Raw genomic sequence first — 22,231 nt, forward strand, 5'->3', positions numbered from 1 at the left:
TTGATGGCAAATTTGTTTTTTCCCCAGCAGTGTAAACACAGAGATGACATTTGCAGGGTTTAATGGGTTTTCCTGGGGCTTAGTTAAAAAAGAGGTGTGTGGTTTACATCTGTGTGTATCAGTACACAGCCCTGCCCGCCCTGCTGGCAGTGGGCACAGCCTGGGTGGCCACCTGGTCTCCAAAGGGATTCTGCTTCCCAGATCCTCACCACCTGGTATCCAAAGGGATTCTGCTTCCCAGATCCTCACTCAGGTTGCCCAGGAGGAGCTGAGGAAGTTTCTGGGCAAGCAGAGATCCCTGGAGGTGAATTTCTCATCCAAAAGCCTGAGAGGTTTTTGGATGTGGGAGCTGTGGGTGTTCAGGTGTGGGAGCACATTGGGTTATCAGCAGGGCTTGTTCTGGATCCATCCCAGGATGGTGCTCAGGACATTCCAGAACCTTCCAGTGCAGCTCAGCCCTCCAGGTGTTAAGCAGTGAAGCCACACCACCAATATTTCCTTCCACACCCAAAACAAAGGTGCCAAATTGCTCCCTCAGATGGAGACAGGGAACGGCAGAAGTGCAGGGTCAGCCCTGGAATGACATCCCTCAAATACCTGATCCTGTTCAGGCAACCTGCAGCTACTGACCTGCAAAACCTGGGCGAGCTTTGGATTCCCTGGCTGTGCCAAAGGCAGCAGGACAGAGAGCAGTGGCTGAGTGCCCCAAAGCTCACCTGGGGCCTTGCTGTGCACTTGCTTTGCCTCGGACTGTTTGGAGGCGATGAACTCCAATTGTACCCCAGGGCGTGGGGGGAGCCTGACGAGATGAAGCGGCTCCTAATGAGATTCCCTCTAATTACAGCTTCCCCCATTCTCCCCTCTCTGGTCGGAGGAGTGGGTAGATTCACCATGACGACACAATAATAGCACAGAAAGCTAATTAGCTGATGACAGGGAGCTGGGAGCTGCTCTGCCAGCAGCCCTGCGCCACTCCGAGCTCGTGCCAGCGCGGGGTGGGCAGCAGCAGGGCAGGAACCCGGCAGGCTGCACAGAACCACCCCGAGACTCGGCTGGACAATCCCATCCTCACACAGGGAAGATTAAAATTAGCCTTTGTGGCTAAATTAAACCAAGGTGGATGTGACAAAATCAAGTGAAGACAGGGAAGGGAGCAGGGGCAGGGCAGGAAGGGGTGGATGTGTTACTGCAGCAATGCTCAAGTGCAGTTGGTTTGAGGTGTCTCAGGGGGTTGTTTCTGTCCCCTCGGATGTGGGGGGTGGAAGGGCCAAGGTGTGAGCTGGGAACAATGTGGTACCTGCTGTTCATGCCCTCCTAAATGTCTGTGCTCCTTAGGGAGGGCAGGGGGTGTGTAAGGACCCCCAGAAGGGAGCACACGTTGTCCCCCTGGCAGGCACAGGCTCAGAGCTCTGCTGCACCTGAGCCTCAGCCACCCAGGCACCTGCACCCAGGCTCTGAGGATGGTGAGGGTGGTGAAGGGTGCCCATTCAGGAGTGCCAGGTTTTGATTTAAGTACCAGACTGGCCGTGAGGTGCTGCAGACCTGCCTGTCCTCTCCCCTTGGGGAATCCAAAACTAAAGGAGCCACAGAAAAAGCACTGACTTTCCAGCGAGCCAGGGTAGGTTTGGGCAGGAAGGACAACCACAGGTGGCCGTGCAGGAGCACTGGCCTGCCAGGAATGTCCCTCCAGCACTTTTTGTAGGATCAGTGTCCAAGGAGCCGTGTGGTCCCTCCCAGCTCTGTTCTGGATGCTCAGATCTCATTCCCCTTCTCCATCCCTCCACCCGCCGGTGCCTTTGTGCTCTGGCAGTGCCTCACTGCGCCGCTGCCTCCACCTTCTCTGGGGCTCTGGTGGCAGCAGATGGTGTGCTGTGTCCAGCCAGGCAGGCTGAGCCGGGGTCACCCCGCTCTGATGGGCACACAAAGGCGAGGCAGCGGCGCCCCTTCCCAGGCAGGGGCTGCACGGGGCCATTGTGCCGCTCACAAGAGCCTGGTGTGTGCACCAGGGTGGGGAGGGGAGGAATTTGGCTTTTCACTGAGCTTCTGCATCCCGTTGAAAAGGCAGCCATCTGCTTTCAGGGGCCCAGCAGACGGCAGCGGGTTCAGGGGGATGCAGGAGCTGCAGCTTGGCACAGAGAGGGATTTCGGGGAGCCCGTGCTGCTCTCACGCTGGGCAGAGCTCGGGGCAGAGCTCCCCACCCTTCCTTCCATGCCAAACCCCCCTGCCCGGCTCAGCAGCCTCCCAGGTGCCAGTCTGGGCTGGCTGTAGGCTCAGCCCTTTAGGAGCTGCCCCAGGACAGGACAAAAGCTGTTTCTGCCCCTGTACCACCACCCCATTAACACTGCCTGTTCCCCTCCTGTGCAGGCGGTCCATGAATGAGATCGTGTGTGTGTCAGCACCCTCAGCCCACGGCCTGGGGGCTGTTCAGGTCTCTGTCAGCGTGGACAGGGCTCAGCTGGAGAGAACTTTGCTGTTTGAGTACATCGATGACCCCAAGGTGCAGCACATCGAGCCCGAGTGGAGCATCGCCAGGTAACAGCTCTGACAGCGCCTCCTGGGCTCTGCCCTGCTCTGGGGCTCTCAGCACACACCCAGGCCAAGAAAGGGCTTTTTGGGATTGCACATCCCACCCAGCGTCCTGAACAGGTCAGGGCTGGGCGTTTGTGGGGTTTGCATTTAGCACAGCTCAGGGCTGGGGTTACCAGGGAGGCTGTGCTCAGCCAGGCAGCGACAGCAAACCCTGCACCAAGAGTTTGGGGGCTCGGCCAAAGCCCAGCTCACCCCCTCTGCTGCAGGAGGGCACAGCAGCTCGTTAAAGGCTCCTCCTTCTGGTCCTGGAGCACACCAAAACCAGCAGCCAGCAAGGAAGGGAAAAGCTGATGATAATCAAAAGGCAGAGTGGGGAACGAGACAGGAGCCCTGGGCTGTGCTCATCCTCTCGAGCCTGACCCTGCTGGCATCTTGTCCCTGGGCCCAGGCTCTGTGCACAGCCCAGCCCTGACCAGGCCTGTCCTGCCTCCCACAGCGGACACACGCCCCTGACTGTCACCGGCTCCAACCTGGACGTGATCCAGGAGCCCCGCATCCGCGTCAAGTACAACGGGAAGGAGTTCGTCAACGTGAGTAGGGCCTGGGAGCGTCGTCCTGCACCCCTGGGTGGGGGTGCTGCTGCCAGGGCTGCCTGCCTGGGGAGGTTTGACATGGCAAAAGCTGCTCCCAAAAACTGGGGGCACTGGGAGGAGGGAATTTGACATGCAAAAATGTGAAATTGCCTCCTTCCCCTATCTGTGTTCTCTCAGTCTGTGGGTGAGAAGCTGAGGTGAACCCCCAGCTAAATGGGGACTAAGAGAGGTTCCTGTGTGTGCTGCAAGTAAGAATTGTACTCCCAGGACTTCAGAAATTATTCTGGCCAAGTAAAACTGAAATATATTGTTTCTATGCAGTGATCCTCGTGACTGAGTCTGTATTCTCTTGGAAAGGGCAAATCACTGAGCGGTCTTTTCCTATTCCTTTTCTCCCCCTCAAGGCCTTTTTCATCTGAGCTCTTTTTAAAAAGACATCTAATTTTGTTGCTAGCACTTGCAGTTATAGCGCTACAAAAATAATTCTGAAGACACAAAATTGAGTGAAATTAAATCTTTCAGTTATGGAGGGAGGCCAAATGGTTGGGCTCTTGCTGCTTTACAAGGCAAGAGCCCCATAAATCAGTGATTTCCCTGCTTTGAGGGCTTGAGGAGCTGTGGGTGTCCAAGCCCAGCAGGAGATGACCTTCATGTTCCCTCCTGCCCACCAGTGTCACATTTCCTGGCTGGCATTTGGGAATGGCCTCTAATCACCCATTTGCAGCAGGGAACAGGTATTCCCTAGGGGTCTGCTTCAGAGCTAGAGAGGAGGAAAGTGGAAAGAAATGGGAAAAAGAAATAAAGAAAAATAAGTAAGAGCTGCTGTGTGAGCTTTTAGCTCCACTGAAACACGGCTCATTTTGGGCTCACCCTCCATCTCTGCCCCAGTGCCTTCACGCTGAGTGGAGGAGAAGCAAATTACCCCAAATCATGGCTGTAATGCCTCATGGAATCAGTAATGTTGGAAAAGACCTCTGAGACCATCAAGCCTGGATTAAACATTCCCAGCTAAGCATGATCCCACTGGGCTTCCCAGCCACCAGATCCTGGTGGTGCAGCCCGGGGCAGAGCGTTCCTGCTGTGTATCTGAAATCTCCTTCCCTCGGCTCTCCAGGTGTGCAGGGTGATGAACACACAGTGTTCCCTGCTGTGTATCTCTGAAATCCCCATCCCTCGGCTCCCCAGGTGTGCAGGGTGGTGAACACCACGGCCCTGGGCACAGCTCTAACCAGGGCAGAGTGTTCCCTGCTGTGTAACTCTGAAATCCCCATCCCTCTGCTCTCCAGGTGTGAACAGTGGTGAACACACAGTGTTCCCTGCTGTGTATCTCTGAAATCCCCATCCCTCGGCTCTCCAGGTGTGCAGGGTGGTGAATGCCACGGCCCTGGGCACAGCTCTAACCAGGGCAGAGCATTCCCTGCTGTGTATCTCTGAAATCCCCATCTCTCTGCTCCCCAGGTGTGCAGGGTGGTGAACGCCACGGCCCTGGCCTGCCTGGCGCCCCCGCTGAGCGCCGAGTACCGCCCAGGGCTGGACGCCGTGGAGCGCCCGGACGAGCTCGGCTTCATCTTCAACAACGTCCAGTCCCTGCTGGTCTACAATGACACCAAGTTCATCTACTACCCCAACCCCACCTTCGAAATGCTGAGCTCCAGCGGGGTGCTGGAGCAGAAGCCGGGCTCGCCCATCATCCTGAAGGTAAGGAGAGCTCGGCTCAGCCCGTGGGGAGCCCCGGGGAGGGAAGGAGGGAGGCAGGGAAGGAGGGACGGGGTGCTCCCCGCTGCGGAGGATGGGGTGCCCTAATCAGAGACCCGATGCACTGCATCTCTGTCGGTGTTGTGTCCCCTGTTCCCCAGGGCAGGAACCTGTGCCCGCCCGCCCCGGGAGGAGCCAAGCTCAACTACACGGTGCTGATCGGGGAGACGCCCTGCGCCGTCACCGTGTCCGAGACGCAGCTGCTGTGCGAGCCCCCCACCCTCACCGGGCAGCACAGAGTGACGGTGAGGGACCCCCTGTCCCGCCAGCATCCCCTTCCCCTCTCCTCCCCACCCTTCCTCCTCCTCCTCCAGCCCCCCGACCCGCCTGGATACACAATCCCCAGCAGGATTCTCGATTTTGTGGGTGTCCGATTGGAAGTTTAAAATACTGATGTGGATTAGCATGGCGAGACTTTGTCCTTCCCTCAGAGTCACTCCCTTCTAGAAGGAAAAATGCCCTTCAGAGCCTTCTAGAAGGAACAAATCTTTGTGGCAGTGCCTTTGGCACTGGGTGCCATCCTTCCTCTGCATGAAGTTGAGACCATTCCCAGTGTTCTCCTCCTGGAGGGATTTAATCAGCCCACGGAGACAGACCTGAGCTGCCAAGTGGATGGAAAGGTTTTGCCTTTTCCCGAAGCAGGAGCCAGGAACATCTGAAGGCTGGAGTGGTTGGATCAACACCCTCATCCAGGACAGCACTCAGTGCCTCCCTCTGCTCGGGCTTTGGGCATCGCTGCTTCCTCGACTCCTCTTGCAGACCCAGCCCCAGCTGCCAAATTGCCTGAGCAGAGCCCAAATGAGATTGTAATTGTGATTTATTTCCCTTGAAGTTCAGCATCCAAAACATATTCGGATTATCACAGCGTGACTCCCAGCAGCGCGAGCGGGCTGAGAGCTGCTCACATCTGTGGCCAGGGCACATCCAAGGAAAGCCTGTCCTGGTGTAAACTCCAGCCTGTTTGCTCCACAGTTCTCACGTGGGGCCTCCTGCTCCCTTCTCTGCCCTGCCCTTGCAGTCACTCTGGTTTCTTGTCAGGGGAATGATCAGGGGCTTGTTAACGTCCGTGGCTTACCAAAAGGAGTTGAAAGCTTATAAAATGAAAGTCAAATGGAGCCATCAGATAATAAGAACAAAGCCCAGATAGTGAAGGGCTGGCACATTTATCATCCCTTGAAGCCTCCCTGTGCTCGCACAAGCAGCCCCCTCGTGTTTGGGGTTTCTGTTCCTGAGCAGAGGTGGCTCAGAGCTTCCCAGGGACCTGCAGGGCCCCGTGGTGGGGCGGTGGCACGGGGACATGCCCCGAGGTGCTGCTCACCCACACTGTGCCCTACAGGTGCGTGTTGGGGGGGTCACCTTCTCCCCTGGCTCCGTCAGCATCGTGTCCGACAGCCTCCTGACCCTGCCCGCCATCGTCAGCATCGCGGCCGGCGGCTCCCTGCTCCTCATCATCGTCATCATCGTCCTCATCGCCTACAAGCGCAAGTCCCGCGAGAACGACCTCACCCTCAAGAGGCTGCAGATGCAGATGGACAACCTGGAGTCCCGCGTGGCCCTGGAGTGCAAGGAGGGTCAGTGCTGCCAGGGCCGGGCGTCTCTGGGGGCTGCAGCTCCATGGGCGGGGTCCCAGTTCTCCCAGTGCCCCGGGGTGTGCAGCTGGGAGCTGGGTGGGAGCTCCTTGGGGTTTTGGGGAGCTCCTTGGGGCTTTTGGGTGCTCCTTGGGGCTTGTGGGAGCTCCATAGTGTCTGTGGGTTTCCCATTGGGTTTGTGGGTGCTCCTTGGGGTTTGTGGGAGCTCCTTGGGGTCTGTGGGTGCTCCTTGGGGCTTGTGGGAGCTCCTTGGGGCTTGTGGGAGCTCCTTGGGGTCTGTGGGTTTCCCATTGGGTTTGTGGGTGCTCCTTGGGGTTTTAGGGAGCTCCTTGGGGTCTGTGGGACCTTCTTGGGGTTTGTGGGTGCTCATTGGGGTTTGTGTGAGCGCCTTGGGGTTTGTGGGAGCTCTTTGGGATTTGTAGGTTACCCATGGAGTCTGTGGGAGCTCCTTGGGGTTTGTGGGAGCTCCTTGGGGTTTCTGAGTGCTCGTTGGGGTTTGTGGGTTTCCCATGGGGTTTGTGGGAGCTCATTGGTGTTTGTGGGTTTCCGTGGGGTTCCCACCCCTGCCCCACCGCGGGAGGGTGGCAGCCAGCAGCGTGTGAGCAGCAGACATGGCTCTGATGTGCAGAGAACGGGATTAGAGCTTGATCCTGCTCAGGCACCATGCCTAAATTTTGGGTGGTTTTTGGAGCATCCAGAGCTGCTGTTTGATGGTTTCCACACATCCTGTCCCTTGCAAGGAGGCAGCTGAGCCCTCCTCACCCCTCAGGTGAAGGTGGATTTTTGGGGGTGCTGCTGTTGTTCCCTGCTCCTCCCACCTGGGAAGGGGCATAATCAAAGTAAAACAAATAACTGCACATTTCATAGTGGAGAGAGAGCATTGCACTGGATTCGCTCAGCTGAATTCAAGGACAGACTTGAAAGCACAGGCTCACAAAAATTGAGATGTATTTAGGAGAAGCCACAGATTCAGCTTGGCACAGCCCAGCTGGGTACAGAGGCTTCCCTGAGCCAGCGTGTCACACTTTGGAGAGGGAACACGAGGAGACACATCCAGCTGTACAACACGGTGTTGGGAGAGGAAGAATAAATCCCTTCCTGACCCCTGCAGCAGCTCAGATTTGATCTGCATCAGATTTGATTATCTTGGCAACTGTTGATAGAGGAGGAAAACAAGGAGGAAAATAGGGGAGGTGCCAAGTTATGAAAACAGATCCTTGTTTCTCTGCGCAGCCTTTAAAGGTGTTTTAGGTGTGTGTGCACAGGTGTGAGCCGCATAGAAATGAACCCCAGCTTTGTTCTCAGTGTCTGTGGGAGCAGAGGCTGCTCTGCCACCCTGGGCTGCTGACGGGGTCCCCGGGGGTGTCTGAGCTCCCGGGATCCTTTCCCGAGCTGCCCCTCCAGCCGTGCCCGGGGCAGAGCAGGCAGCCAGCCCAGCCCGGAGCTGAGGAGCTGAGCTCTCCCTGCCCCGTTCTCTCCCCCTGAACAGCTTTTGCAGAGCTGCAGACGGACATCAACGAGCTGACCAGTGACCTGGACCGCTCCGGGATCCCCTACCTGGACTACCGCACCTACGCCATGCGGGTGCTCTTCCCGGGCATCGAGGACCACCCCGTGCTGCGGGAGCTGGAGGTACCTGGGCTCTGCTGCGGCTCCCCCGAGCCCTGCAGCACCTTCAGGGCTCCCCACCAAACGTTATGGGGTGCCCTGGGGTCAGCAGGCTGAGCCCCGGGTTCATTTTAACTCCGAGCCTGGAGCTTCATCTCCTCCCACATCGCCGGATTCCTTTCGGCTTCTTCTCCCTGGTGTTGGTTTATTTTTATTTTATGAGGGTTTATATCCCTCTAGGGCAGTGGCAGAGCAGTTGTGGTGTGCGTTAAAGTCCTCCAAAGTCACTTGGTGGGGCAGGGGATGGATGAGTGCCCGGAGCATCCTGCCCGGAGCATCCTGCCCTGAGATCCTGCCCGGAGCATCCTGATGCTGTTCCCTCGCGTGTCCACAGGAGGGCAAGGAGAATGCCCAGCATTCCGGCCTCTCCAGCGCTTCCATCTCCCTGGTTTTCCCACCAGGATGTGCAAAAACATATTCAAAACTTTCACCGGGAGTAGGGAGGAATTGGGATGCACAGGGGTCCATCAGTGCACCTGAGAGATGGGCCCTGCTCACCTGGGAGGGGGCCAAAATAAGGATGGGGCTTTGTAAACATCACCTCACACCTGGGGTGGGGCTGCTGTCCTTCCTTGGGGTGGGGCTGTGATGCCACCCTGGGATGGAGCTGCCATCTTCCATGTGGGATCTCCAGAGGCTCAGCTCAGCTTTTCAGGGTCTGGGATTGCCCCAGAAAATCCTGAAATCCAGTTTCCTCCACACAGAGCAGGGTGGGTATAGGAGGGAGGAGTCCTGGTTGCTCTAGGGCTGGATTCCTTTTGCAGGCAGGCACACCCACCATTAAATCATCCAAATTTGGGTGAAAATTTGGGTTCCTTTCCTCGGCCACCAGCACCCAGCACTCGCTGTGAGCTGCTAAAACAGGAGCAGCCTCTCCCAGCCCATTCCTGCTCCGAGTTTTCCAGCTCCATGCATTAGGTTTGCTGTTGGACTTGCCAAAGAAGCTGACACTCCAGCAAACAAATATGAATGCTTTTTTTTTTTTTTTTACTCATGAAAAACAGAATTGCAGAAGTGATAAATGTGTTGCCAATTACACAGTTGCTTAATTATGTAACGTTAGTAAAACCAATACATAACTCTCCAAGATGTTTGGTAAAGAGTTGCTTCGTGCAGTTCATCATTTTCACTTGTAATGAATTACTTGAATCCGCAACTGGCTAAAAGCCTCAATTAATTTTTTACACTTGGCCCATAATAAAGCAATAGTCTAAATTAGTATTTAATTTACTTACAAGAGTGTCACTTTTTGTGCAGAACAAGCAGAAGTGGGTGTCATTTCTGGGGCTGTTGGGCTCCACGCTGCTGTTTTCTGGTGTGCAGCTCCCAGCCAGGGTTCAGGGCAGCTGTGGAGGGGGAGGTTTGCTCAAGATGGACCAAAAACCACGTCCAGGGATGCTGAGAGCCTGAGGGATGGGTGCAGACAGGGTTAAACCTTCCTGTGCACATTTCTGGTGCCCCCAGCGTGAGAAAGGCATGGAGCAAGTCCAGAGGAGGCCAGGAATTGCTCAGGAGGCTGGAACAGGCTGGGAGAGTTGGAAATGTTCAGTCTGGAGAGGAGAAATCTGTGTGGAGACCTCCCAGCACCTCCCAGGGTCTGAAGGGGTGACAAGAGAGCTGGAGTTGGGACTGTTCATCAGGAACTGCAGGGACAGGACAAGGGAGAATGGATTCAGACTGGCAGAGGGCAGGGTTGGACAGGATCTTGGGAAGAAATTATTCCCAGTGAGGGTGGGCAGGCCCTGGCACGGGGTGCTCAGAGAAGCTGTGGCTGCCCTGGATCCCTGGCAGTGTCTGAGGCCAGGTTGGAGCACCCTGGGATAGTGGAAGGTGTCCCTGCCATGGCAGGGGATGGGATGAGTAGATTTTTAATGTCCCTTCGCCCCCAAACCGTTCCCCGCTCCCGTGATTCCCCCGGTGCTGGCAGCGCTGCCCCGCTGTCCCTTGTCCCCCTGTACCCATCTGACAGCCACCATCTCCTCCTGCAGGTGCAAGGGAACGGGCAGCAGAGCGTGGAGAAGGCCCTGAAGCTCTTTGCCCAGCTGCTCAACAACAAGGTGTTCCTGCTGACCTTCATCCGCACGCTGGAGCTGCAGCGCAGCTTCTCCATGCGCGACCGCGGCAACGTGGCCTCGCTGATCATGACGGGGCTGCAGGGCAAGCTGGAGTACGCCACCGACGTCCTCAAGCAGCTGCTCTCCGACCTCATCGAGAAGAACCTGGAGAACAAGAACCACCCCAAGCTGCTCCTGCGCAGGTGAGGCCGGGGACGGGCGGGGGACGGGTCCTGTGGGCGGCGTGGCCACGCTGGTGGGATTTTCAGGAGGAATTCCTTCCTGGAAAGGGCCGCCCAGGGAGGTGGTGCTGTCTCTGGAGGGTCTGCTCTTGTTGATAAGGTGGGTCTCAGATTCAGTCAAAGAGAGAAACGGGAGTTTCTAGCCAGGCAGAAGCCTGGGGAAGAGTTAGAAAAAAATGTAAATAATTCTTTATCTCTCGTTTCACACATTGTTTAGAGTTAAGCTCTATCACTGTGTGTCAAGCACTTCACACCAATGGTGTGAATTGTTTTCACTTCAGGACCAATACAGTTGGTCCTCACGAAGCTCTGTATAAAAGAGCAGTGTATTTTGAATAAATCAGAGTTTTACTCTCAGCAGCCTTCTAATCAAAATCTCTTCATTCCCGTCCTACCTTGACAGCGACAGACAAGGTGGGCATTGGACACAGGTTGGACTCGATGATCTCAGAGGTCTTTTCCAGCCTAAGTAATTCCAGGATTCTGTGGTCTGAGGGCTCTACAGGGGGTTGGAAGAGAATTGCTGCTCTCCATGGATGATTCCCATCCATTTCCTCGCCTGTCTCCAGGATGGAGGCTTAGCCCTGCTCTGGGAGTTCACAGATGGCTGGACAGGGTCTCAGACCAGATCCTCTGGCTCTGCCTGGCTGGGGAGCAGCATCCGTGTGCCACAGCCGGGCCAAGAGCTCAGGATGGATTGAGCAACTCACCCAAGGCAGAGCTGGGAAATGCCAGCAAGAAAACAGGGAAAAAAAGCATTAATGTGGGGCATAACAGTGGGCACAAGGAAAAGGCTCCCCCTGTTCTCCACATCCTTGGGGCTCCTGCAGAGCCTGGCCTTGGCCAGTGCTGCCCCTCGGCTGTGCTGGGGCTCTGCTGGCATCACACTGCAGAGAGAGGAGGATTTCACAGCTCCAGGAAAATTTCAGGGGTCCCTGCAGCCACAATGAATATACTTGACAGGAAATTGCTTTAAATCTGGCTGTGTTTGCGGAGGCAATAACTCATCTTGGCAAAGGAAGCCGCCTTAATTTCCCCCGTGGTTTGACGAGTCACTGGGAAGGCGTCTTCTGCCTCAGCCATCAATAATGACTTTTCCTGGCGCTCCAAAAAACACAGGGATGGTGATAAGGGCTGTGCCCCTCCTGCCTGCACAGCCAGCGAGGAGTCAGGGCTGTGGGCTGTCTGTCCTCTGGGCTGTCTGTCCTTTGGGCTGTCTGTCCTTTGGGCTGTCTGTCCTGCACAGGGAACCTGGATCTTCCCAGGGATGGGGCATCTACCACCAATCTGGGCAATTTGGACCAGTGTTTCAGCACCCTTATAAAAAATCCTGCTTTATATCTAGTCTGGATCTACTCCCTTTTAGTTTAAAAGCTTTATTCCTTGTTCTCACACTGCAGGGCCTATTTAACCTCGGGCTGGAGCCCCATCCCAACCCTGTGCCCGGCTGTTCCAGCCCAGCCTGGAGCTCCTTACTGTGGCTTAATAAGGAGTGATCAGCCATGAAGTGAAACACTATTTTTAAAAATGTTTTGGGCTCTCTGGTGGCAGCAGTTGATAACTGACACTCAGTTCTTTCCCTCTTTCTATCTTCCTCACTTTCCCCTCTCTCTTTCTTCCACGACTGCCCCTCGCGGGAGACAGCAAGAAAGTTGATGTTAAATCAAACAGCTGCTCTGGTTGCTGGCAGCAGCAGTTTGGAGACCTACATAGAGCAGGGAGAATTAATAAAATACATATTTATTTTTTAGGTTCTCCCAGCTCGTTTTGTTTAGGTTTGTTTTCTTGCCAGAGCAGCTAAAGCTGGGCACTGGCATCAGGCTTCTTTGGAAAATCATCTCTGGATCCTTCTGTGGTCAGCACAGGAAGGGTTTGCTCCAAGTCTAGGGATTCTCTTCTGCTCTGGCGATCTCCAGGAGATTATTCTTTATTTTTGGAGCAGATCTTTAACAGCATCCAGAGGCCAGCAACAGCACAGAGTGCTCAAAACCTGTCAGCACATTTGGGGGCTTAGCAGATCTGAGGGCTCAGCAGAGCCCTCTGTGTGCAGGAGAAAGGCCAGGCCCTGGGCTGTGAGGCAGAATTTCCCATTTCCAAGGCAGAGAAGGGCAGGGATGCTCCATGCAGCAGTTCCCAGCACCAGGGAGAGAGCTGCCCCTCTAACCAGCACAGGGCAGTGAGGATGAACCCAGCATTGACTCCATTGCTGGCTGTCCCTAGGACTGAGGCACTGCACATATCTCATGGTCATCCCATCCCATCCCATCCCATCCCACCCCATCCCCTTCTCCCCTTCAGAATGCCCCAGCTTCTCTGTCACTCCACATTTCAGTGCTTTTTGCAGAGCTGGTGTCAGGCCATGAGCAGTCCACAGGGACAGGGCACAGCAGCTTCACAGGGAGGGCTAATTGGGAGACTTGCTGGTTCTTCATTTAATATTCTATTAACATAGTTTATTAAATTAATATTCCCCCTGAAGTCCTGAATGTATTATTTCCTGAGTTTTTCACCTCTTCTATGGCTTGTGTCACTGCCTCTCCGTTTTCTAGGGCTGTTTGGAAGGGCGCTGCTGCTTCTCCTCTTTAATTGGGTGCCTGAGATATTTCAAGCCGGAGAACGATGTGTGTGTCAATTTGTAGGGTGAATTTTTAGGCAGTTAATCAATTCAGCCTTAAATTCTTCGGGGATCTGCAGACATTTTCACAAATTCCTGACAGATGTTGCCATCCTAGGAGATGATGGATGATGCTACCCCAGGTCTGTTGGCCGGCTGGTGTCTGTTTTTGTTTGTTGAAATCTCTGGCTCCTGTTTATTCTTGATCTGCTTGGCTTTGGAACCAAGCCCTGTGCTTCTTCGGTGTGTAATTCCAAGCGCTTGGAATGCTGTGGGGCTTCAGAGCGAGAGGCAGTCCCTCATTTAAGGAGAAAAATGGGGAAAATGGGGCAGGAGTGAGATGTGACCCTCTCCAGGTCAGAGAGGAGGTCAGGTTCATGGCAGGGCAGAGGGGTCAGTCCCCAGAGGAAAGGAGGCAGGGAATTCCATTCATCCCTCTGCTTGCTGGAACCTGGACCTGATCCTGGTGTCCAGGAGGGGAAGGAAGGGTGGTGCTGCTGGGCCAGGCAAAGCCACGCTCACAGCTGGCCAGGGACGTGGTCACAGCTGGACAGGGATGTGGTCACAGCTGGACAGGGCTGTGGTCACAGCTGGCCAGGGTTGTGGTCACAGCTGGACAGGGTTGTGGTCACAGTAACCAGGGTTGTGTTCACGGTAACCAGGGTTGTGGTCACAGCTGGACAGGGTTATGGTCACGGTAACCAGGGTTATGGTCACGGTAACCAGGGTTATGGTCACAGTAACCAGGGTTATGGTCACAGGTAACCAGGGTTATGGTCACAGTAACCAGGGTTGTGGTCACAGCTGGCCAGGCTGCAGCACAGCAGCTCTCCCCTGCACGGGGCTGGGGCTCCAGTATCAGACACCCCAGCAGAGCCGTGCCGTGCCAGGAAAAGCGGCTGTGGAGCTTTAAGGAGAAGCTCCGGGTCCTGCAGAGGCAGCGTGCAAAGCTGCCATTAGGAGCCATTGTATTTAAATTAGAGATAATCTCGGGCACAAAGCGGGGAGAGGACACTGGGTGGGACTGGGGAGAAAGCTGCAATTTCCCTGCCATTGTCACTCGGCTGTCCCTGATTGCCAGGAGGCTGAAAATCCCAGTGATTTACTGAGCCAGGCTTTCATTTGCACCACGTGCGGGGAGCCGAGTGTCACCGGGCTGGGTGTCACCAGCCCCATCGGGCTGGGACGGGCTGGCAGCGCTGCAGGGATGGGGCAGGGACAGGGACAGGGACAGGGACAAGGACAGGGACAGGGACAGGGACAGGGACAGGGACAGGGACAGGGACAGGGATAGGGACAGGGACAGGGATGGGACAGGGACAGGGACAGGGACAGGGACAGGGACAGGGACAGGGACAGGGACAGGGACAGGGATGGGACAGGGACAGGGACAGGGATGGGACAGGGACAGGGACAGGGACAGGGACAGGGACAGGGATGGGACAGGGACAGGGACAGGGACAGGGACAGGGATGGGACAGGGACAGGGACAGGGACAGGGACAGGGACAGGGACAGGGCAGGGACAGGGGCAGGGAGTGGGACAGGGATAGGGACAGGGACAGGGACAGGGACAGGGACAGGGGACAGGGACAGGGACAGGGACAGAGAAAGGGACAGACACAGGGACAGGGACAGACACAGGGACAGCCCTGGCCCCATGCTGCTGCCCAGGGCGCTGTGCCAGCTGTGGGGGCTCCGTGTGTGATGTGTGCCCTCCTGCCTCCCCCAGGACCGAGTCAGTGGCCGAGAAGATGCTGACCAACTGGTTTGCCTTCCTGCTCCACAGGTTCCTCAAGGTAAGGAGAGGTGGAGCGGGACCCCAGCTCTGCTGTTTCACCCTCCAGCCACTCCTGGGGTGCATCTGGGGGTGCAACTCTTCTGTCAGGCTCCAAAAGACGGAGTAGCAGGGAAGGAGAGGTGGAAATTTGCTCTGGGGCTGCTGCTCCAAGCTCACAGCTTTCCCCAGCCTCAGGTCTCCCACAGTAATTCCCACTAAAGGAGGTTCTGTTACGCCTCTGTGGTACTTGAGGGAAATTCTCACTTCTTCATTCCTCGGCTTCCATAGTTTTTAACTTCATTTGTGGCTTTGGAAGCCCCACTGAGTTTGCTCCAGGGGAGTGAACGGTGAGATCGAGATCCCAAATTCCAATTTTTTACAGCCATGTAGGTTCAGCAGGGATTTCCCCTGCCAAAGACAGCACAGCCACGGAGCAGGGGAGCTCAGGGCTCTGGCTGAGCTCTCCAGGAGCTGCTGGGAGCCAGCCCTGGGCTGCACGTGTGCTCAGGACCGAGCCAGCGGGGCTGAGCTGCGCTGGGGCAGCCCTGTGCCCAACTGGAGGAGAGGCACCTCCACCCTGAGCGGGCTCGTGTCCTCCTGTGCCGCAGGAATGTGCTGGAGAGCCCCTGTTCATGCTCTACTGTGCCATCAAGCAGCAGATGGAGAAGGGCCCCATCGATGCCATCACGGGAGAGGCGCGGTACTCCCTGAGCGAGGACAAGCTCATCCGGCAGCAGATCGAGTACAAGACGCTGGTGAGTGACAAATCTGCTGTCCCCAGCCGGGCTGGCCTGGGAGCAGGGCTGAGGGCGCTGCCTGAGGTGTGAGCACCGCTGGGCACTAAGGACCCGTGTCCCAGCCAGGTGTGCCCAGTTTGCAGGTGAGAGGGGAATGTTTTATCTCCCTGTGCTCTGGGCACTGCCTGCAGCCAGTGGCACTGCACATGCAGGGCTCCTCTCAGCAATAATCATTACAGGTGCAATAGCAGTGATGCATTGGGGGCTGCAGTGGGGTGTTTATGTTGTGACACAGGGTTACACCTCTCCTTTAGAGCGTGGTGTGGCTCTTCTCTTGCAGATCCTGAACTGTGTGAACCCAGACAACGAGAACAGCCCAGAGATCCCTGTGAAGGTGCTGAACTGCGACACCATCACCCAAGTCAAGGAGAAGATCCTGGACGCCGTGTACAAAAACGTCCCCTACTCCCAAAGGCCGAGAGCTGTTGACATGGATTTGGGTAGGAGCTGCCCTGCCCGGGGGGAGGGAGGGGGTGATCAGAGGGGCTGGGGCCGTTCCTGGTGGGCTCTGCAGAGCTTGGCCCCCCCCTGACCCTGGCTTTTTCCTGTCCCCAGAGTGGCGGCAGGGCCGGATCGCCCGCGTGGTGCTGCAGGATGAGGACATCACCACCAAGATCGAGGGGGACTGGAAGCGCCTCAACACCCTGGTGCACTATCAGGTGAGGGAGCAGCCCCACTGAGAGCTCCCAGCAGGGAAAAGAGCAGCAGGAACCTCATTCCCAAGTGCCTGCTCTGCCCAGGCAGACGGGGAGGTCACGTTTGTGTGATAAACCAGAAGGCTTCCATGTGCTGTGGCATTAGGGGGGAAAGCAGCCTTGACACGGAGCTCAGAGGAGGCAGCAGGGGTGAAAATTGGCTAAATTAAACCTGCCAGCCATGGGAGAGAGGCAGAGGGAGCAGTGCAGGGGCTGAGCTGACACTGCTGGGGATGAGGGGCCTGGGGAGGGCAGCACGGGGCGCTCAGGGCTTTGTCTGGGCTCTGGGACAGCCTGGGGGGCAGCAGGGGAGGCACAAAGTCACAGGAAAGTGGAGTCAGGTGGTGAAATGCTCAGACAGGGTGGCTGAGAAGGCCTAAGAGATTCTTGTCATCTTCAGGATAGGGCAGAGGTTGTTGGACAGGGCTCCTCACAGTGTGAAAGGTGGGAAGAGAGGGAGCTGAGGAAGGTTGGGTTAGAGACAATCAAAGGAAAAGACGGGAAGAGAGGCAAGGAGGGGGCTGAGGAAGGTTTGGCTGCAGGGAAGCAAAGCTTTCCCTCCCTGCCTGTCTGCAGACAGGATAAGTGCATTAATTGGGACTGTAACCTACTCCTGTCCATCACCACCTCCCCAGAAGTGTTTAGTATTTAATCTGGCATCTCTCCCTGTTTATCCAGCATCTCCAGCCCATCAGCCTGACTCACGCTGGGGGACTTGAATGGGAGCCAGTATTGACAGGAGCCCTGCAACCAGGGAGCCAGGCAGGAGAGTGCCATCAATATGCACCGTGCATGTTAAAAAGCACCTCCAGGGTCAACTTTTCCAAGCAGCCCGCAGGATTTAAACACAGATTACCGTAAAATGTCAGAGGAGTTGCGCAGATTAATTCCATTGTTCCTAAAAATCTGTTTTACCTGACAGTTGCAAGGGATTAACCAACATGCAGGGAAGCAGCGAGACTTTATTATGCCTTGATCTTTGAAAGTCATCGTGAGGAAGTCACAAGTGAAAGCCGTGCTTGTCTGATGTGTGCTGGATGCTGGGGGAGGGAGCACTTTTGTTCCAGTGCCTGTGGGAAAACCTGAGCCAAAAGCTTCCCCTTAAAATAAACAAAATCCTCGCAGCACTCGAGATGCTGCAGCTCCTGCTGCCATTTGGATGTCAGGTTTGCTCTGGAAGAAAGGAGAAGTTGGCAGCCAAACATCAGCCAGGTAGGGACACGAGCCCGAGCTCTGCTCAGCCCAGCGGAGCCGTCTCAGTCACTAAAATTCTTTTCACTGCAGCAGAAATGCTGTCAAGGTGAGGCTTTTGCCAAAAATAACAGCAATACATATATATATATAAACTAACAGCAATACATACATACATACATACATATATATATATGTATTGCTGTTAGTTTAGTTTATATATATATAAACGAAATATCTTATATATATTTATATATATAAACCAAATATTTTACATATATTTAAATGAAATATTTATATATATAAACTAAATATATATATTTATATATATGTGTATTGCTGTTAGTTTATATACATATATATATGTGTATGTATGTATGTATTGCTGTTAGTTAGTTTGGGGTTTTTTTAATTCTTTTGGGGTTTTTTTCTGTTGGAGTAGAAGTTTTTATTAGGTATCAAAAACCAGATGTTCCAGGAATTCACAGTGAAACAGATCCCTGGGTAAAGGCCCGGCTTTAGGAGGGTGTAAAATCACTGGAGTTCCACGTGCTCACACCGTTGAACAGCAGTGTGACACACGAACCAGGTGTGGCTCAAACCATTAAAATAAATGTGGATTTCCGGAGGTGTAGTAAAGATGATTTCTAGATTTTTTTGGAAATAAATGCAAGCTGCTTTGCAAAGCTCTGCCCACCTTTTGTTCAGAGCTGTTTTCTCTTTATTCTGCCCTGGAGGCAGGGAGATCCCTGGGTTTGCAGGTGGTGCTGGGGATGCTCAGCCCAGGGTTTCCCAGCTCCACACCTGGATGCTGGATTTTGTTGCTTTTGTTTTCTGCATTAGAATCACAAAGATACAATAACTGATCAAATGCATTTTTCATGGGAAGCCTTCACATACAAAACCCAAATTGGAATTAAAGAGAAATGTTCACCTTCCTAATAGTTTTGAACCACTTTATGAAATTATAGAGAGCACTGTGCACCTCCTACTTATTTCTTCATTTATAAAAATAGATGTGTAGCTTAAATAAGTGTAATTCTTTGTTAAATTCTCCGGAGCTGTTATACGTGGCAGGGAATTGTATTACATTTGTGTCGTATCCTTTTGGTTTCATGGCTATTAAACTCCATGGGAGAGTCTTACCCCGTGTGGTTTCACTCAGGAAAAATGAAACACTGAATTTAATATCAAATGATTTACAGTGGCTCACGCAGGGTTAACTCAGAGGCAGCAGAGCATGAATACCTGTCAGCCCCTGCGAGTCTGGAGAGGCCAGGAGATCAGGAAACGGCTTTAAATGAAAAATTAGGAGGAGAAGGGGAAGGTTTGGGTGGAAAATGAGGCTTAGGAAGGGAGGGTGGTGTGGATGTGGCGCTGGAATCGCCCTCGCTGCCCCACGCAGACACAGCTCCCTGCCTGGGCTCCCTCCTCCCCCTCCCCAGGTCTTCTTTCCCCTGTCTTTGAGGCGTTCTGTGTTTCCAGCTTGTGGAATAATCAGAATATTTATAAAGTTGTAAAGCAGGAGGGCAGCTGGGAGCGCATCCCAGGGGAGCTGCAGGCACAGGCTCCACCTGAGGCTGCTCTGCAGCTGCTGGGGCTGAGCTGACAGAGCCCTTCCACCCAAAATTTACTGCCTGAGAGGGCTCTTGTGTGTGTGTGTGGAGTTTTAGTGCCTCTCTCCCACTTAAGCACAGCCCTGGTGGAAGCGGATCCGGCACAGCAGCACCCTGGGCTCGGGTTTCTCCCTGGTGAGCCGGAGCTGAAGTGGCAGCTAATAACAGCCTAAGAAAATAATATCAGCGCTGATCACTTCTTCCACTGACTTAATAAATTGGATGAAGTGAGGCAGGAGCAGCAAAGGAAATTATGGAGGTGTTTGGAGTGTTTTGCTTAGAAAAAAATCTCACTTTTGTGCCACGAAACACAAGTAACTATTATTTCCACTATCACCAGCAACAATAATAACTTGGATTTCAGTGAAACCTTTCATCTGGATGGGGCTGCAGATAGTGTTCTGAGCCCTGGAGCTGCTGAGGGAGCAAAAACCTCCTTTCAGAGGGTCAGTGCTGAGTCCATCACCAGACTCCCTGCAGATAATGCAGGGTTTAGCCCCAAAGGGCAATTCCTGCAGCAGGAAGAGGCATTTCTTTTGTGCTGAGCCTCTAAAAAATATCTGCTGGGCCCTGGCAAGACTCTCTGCTCCCTCGCTGTGCTGCACCACAGGTCACAAGTTCAAAATTAAAAGCTACTCAGGCCCTTTCCCTGGAAACCTGCAGCTCCTTAATTAAGGGGAATAAGTTAGAAAACTTCCAGTGACTACCAGATTTATAGGGAGGATAAAATTAAACATGGCTACTAAAATCTGCTGTAACAAAACCTTGTTAGTGCTAATGTTCATTTATAGTTTGACTTCCCAGTGTTTAATTCCTTCTCTGGAGCAGTAAAGGGATAACAATTAAATACCCTGAAAGATGGTTTTATGACTTGCTCCGCTGTAAATCAAACTTTTAAAGTTCGTAAAAATTGCTAAAATAAAAAATGGTTTAATAGGAATGTTTTATGGCCCATAACGTTATTACAGCCCTTTTATTCCCCCTGCATTGTTACTTTAATTGGATCACAACAATTCTTGAGATTCTCATTTTTATTGGGTAAGGCGTGATCTTAAATCAGAACGACCAAAAGCATCTTCTCCACATCTTTTGATTTATCCCTCATTTCCTTCCACGGGGCTCAGCCAGGCTGGGAGTGTGTCCTGGGCTCCTCTTCCCAGGATTTGCTGGATCAGCAGCCTGGGATCCCCCTGACCTGGTGCTGCCTTGCCTCCCCAGGTGTCAGACCGCTCCGTGGTGGCTCTGGTTCCCAAGCAAACCTCCTCCTACAACATTCCTGCCTCTGCCAGCATCTCCCGCACCTCCATCAGCAGATATGGTAAGAACTGGGATGGGAAGGGACAGCTCATGGGCTGACACTGGGGTGTAAGTGAGGAAAAAGCAGCAGCACCACCCAAAGAACCACCCAAAACAAATGTAAATCCAAACAGAAAAACGTCCTTGCTGCTGGTTTGGATTGCAAAGGCTTTTCCAGCTGTGAGAACAGCAAAAGGACCAGGAAAGGTGAGAGGGGGGAAAAGGAAATGCCAAGAACAGGAGCAGCCTTTGGGAATGTGGGGCCTGGGACAGTTCCAAGGGCTCAGAGGGGATGGGTGGTGCAGGAAAGGATCTTTGAACCCCTTTGAGCCCCTGAGCAGGGCAGCAGCACAGATATTATATATATATATATATATATATATATATTATATATACCTGATTTATCTGCCCCTCCCCTGCTCCTCCCCAAGTGCAGGATCCTGAGCTCTGAGCTAATGGGTCACAAATGGGGAAGGGCAATCTTAGCACAGAGTGCAGGGATGTGCACACCTGGGAATTCCTGATTTGCATAATAGAAGGGCTCAGCACATTCCAGAGGGTCCCTGAAGATGCTGCAGCCTGAGAAAATGAGCCTGCGAGGTGCCAGGTGCATGCTTGGAACACTAAATCCACAATAATTGTAATAATAGACCTCCATAAAAGGCAGCAGTGGCAAAATCTCTCGAGTGCTGATCTTTCATTATCGTTCATTTCACAGAGTGTTTTACCAGCAAAAAGTCTCCTGACAAACCCATCTCCTCCTCTTGTTTATAGCTCCCAAAATAATGTTGGTTTTTAGCTCAAGCAAGTGTTCTGAGGAGCCAAAACCAGAGGAGTCTTGAGGTAAAAACCAGGAGAAAAGGCATTTCTCCCTGCCAGGTGTAGGCCCACACGTGTCCAGCACATCCCATAGTCCATGGAAAATCCAGAATTGGGTCTCACAGCCTGAGCCCTCAGTGCTCATTGATCTCTGTCAGCTGCAAAAGCTTTTGCAAAGCACAAATACGAGCCATCATTGCTCATGTTGAGATTAATATTTCTAATTGTGCCGGCAGAATTTAAATTAGATACTTATTTACTTCCCCTGTTATATATCAGTGCAGAGATATGTTTAAAAATAGAATTACTGCATGCTTCCTGAGCTGTCCCCCTGTCTGTCTCCTTAATTATATCAGTTGGAGCACTCATTTATCTAAGCCTTAATCAGGGATGAAAATCCAGCTACTTTGGTAATGACTTGAGTATTTCCCTCAGCTGATTTACGATCGATCCCCACACTCCTGACGAGGAGGGTGAGCAGTGAATTGAAAGCTAAACTTGATAAAATGCACGAGATTCCCAGAGAACAAAGAAATGTAGCAGGATGGGAAATCCAGCAAGGCACATTTGTGCTCCTCCAGCCTCGTGTCTCGTCCTGGACACTCTGGGGATGCAGGGAGGGACATTCCTTGGGAAGTGAAATATATAAATTACTGTGCCACATCCCCCCATGGTTTCTGAGCAGTTCAGGGGCAGGGTCTGGTGCCCTTTGTGCTCTCTTTTCCCTGCAGGGACAGCAGGGACAGCGTGAGGCTGGACCTGCTCAGCCCAGGGATGGCACATGGTGCAGGACTGGCCTCAGGCTCTGTTGCTGATGCTCAGCTTGAGTCCTCACTGCTCTCCTGAAAGCCTCAAGGATGAGCTCAGCAGCTTCTCCTGCCCTTTGTGCTGCCTTTGTGCTGAGCAGCTCCTCATTATTTACAAAATCCTGAAACCAGGGCTCTGCTCCTGCAGGAGTCGGGGTCGTGTGTGTGCTGTGACTCAGGGAGGATT

At 53.6% G+C, this 22,231-nt stretch overlaps 1 protein-coding gene across 4 annotated transcripts in view; it reads left to right on the forward strand.

The window, feature by feature from the left end:
* The window catches only part of PLXNA2 (plexin A2), a 124,014-nt gene that overhangs the window by 95,856 nt on the left and 5,927 nt on the right, over window positions 1–22,231 (forward strand). For all 4 annotated transcript variants that reach the window (XM_072918931.1, XM_030291772.4, XM_072918929.1 and 1 more), the window contains exons 16-27: window positions 2,366–2,533; window positions 3,027–3,120; window positions 4,582–4,821; window positions 4,980–5,123; window positions 6,215–6,449; window positions 7,957–8,099; window positions 10,124–10,392; window positions 14,777–14,843; window positions 15,433–15,579; window positions 15,902–16,061; window positions 16,177–16,280; window positions 20,342–20,441. In XM_072918931.1, the coding sequence (XP_072775032.1) occupies window positions 2,366–2,533; window positions 3,027–3,120; window positions 4,582–4,821; window positions 4,980–5,123; window positions 6,215–6,449; window positions 7,957–8,099; window positions 10,124–10,392; window positions 14,777–14,843; window positions 15,433–15,579; window positions 15,902–16,061; window positions 16,177–16,280; window positions 20,342–20,441 (1,871 nt within the window). The remainder of the gene's footprint in view (window positions 1–2,365; window positions 2,534–3,026; window positions 3,121–4,581; window positions 4,822–4,979; window positions 5,124–6,214; window positions 6,450–7,956; window positions 8,100–10,123; window positions 10,393–14,776; window positions 14,844–15,432; window positions 15,580–15,901; window positions 16,062–16,176; window positions 16,281–20,341; window positions 20,442–22,231) is intronic.

Source organism: Taeniopygia guttata, chromosome 26, assembly GCF_048771995.1.
Source record: "Taeniopygia guttata chromosome 26, bTaeGut7.mat, whole genome shotgun sequence".
Classification (NCBI taxonomy): Eukaryota; Metazoa; Chordata; class Aves; order Passeriformes; family Estrildidae; genus Taeniopygia; species Taeniopygia guttata.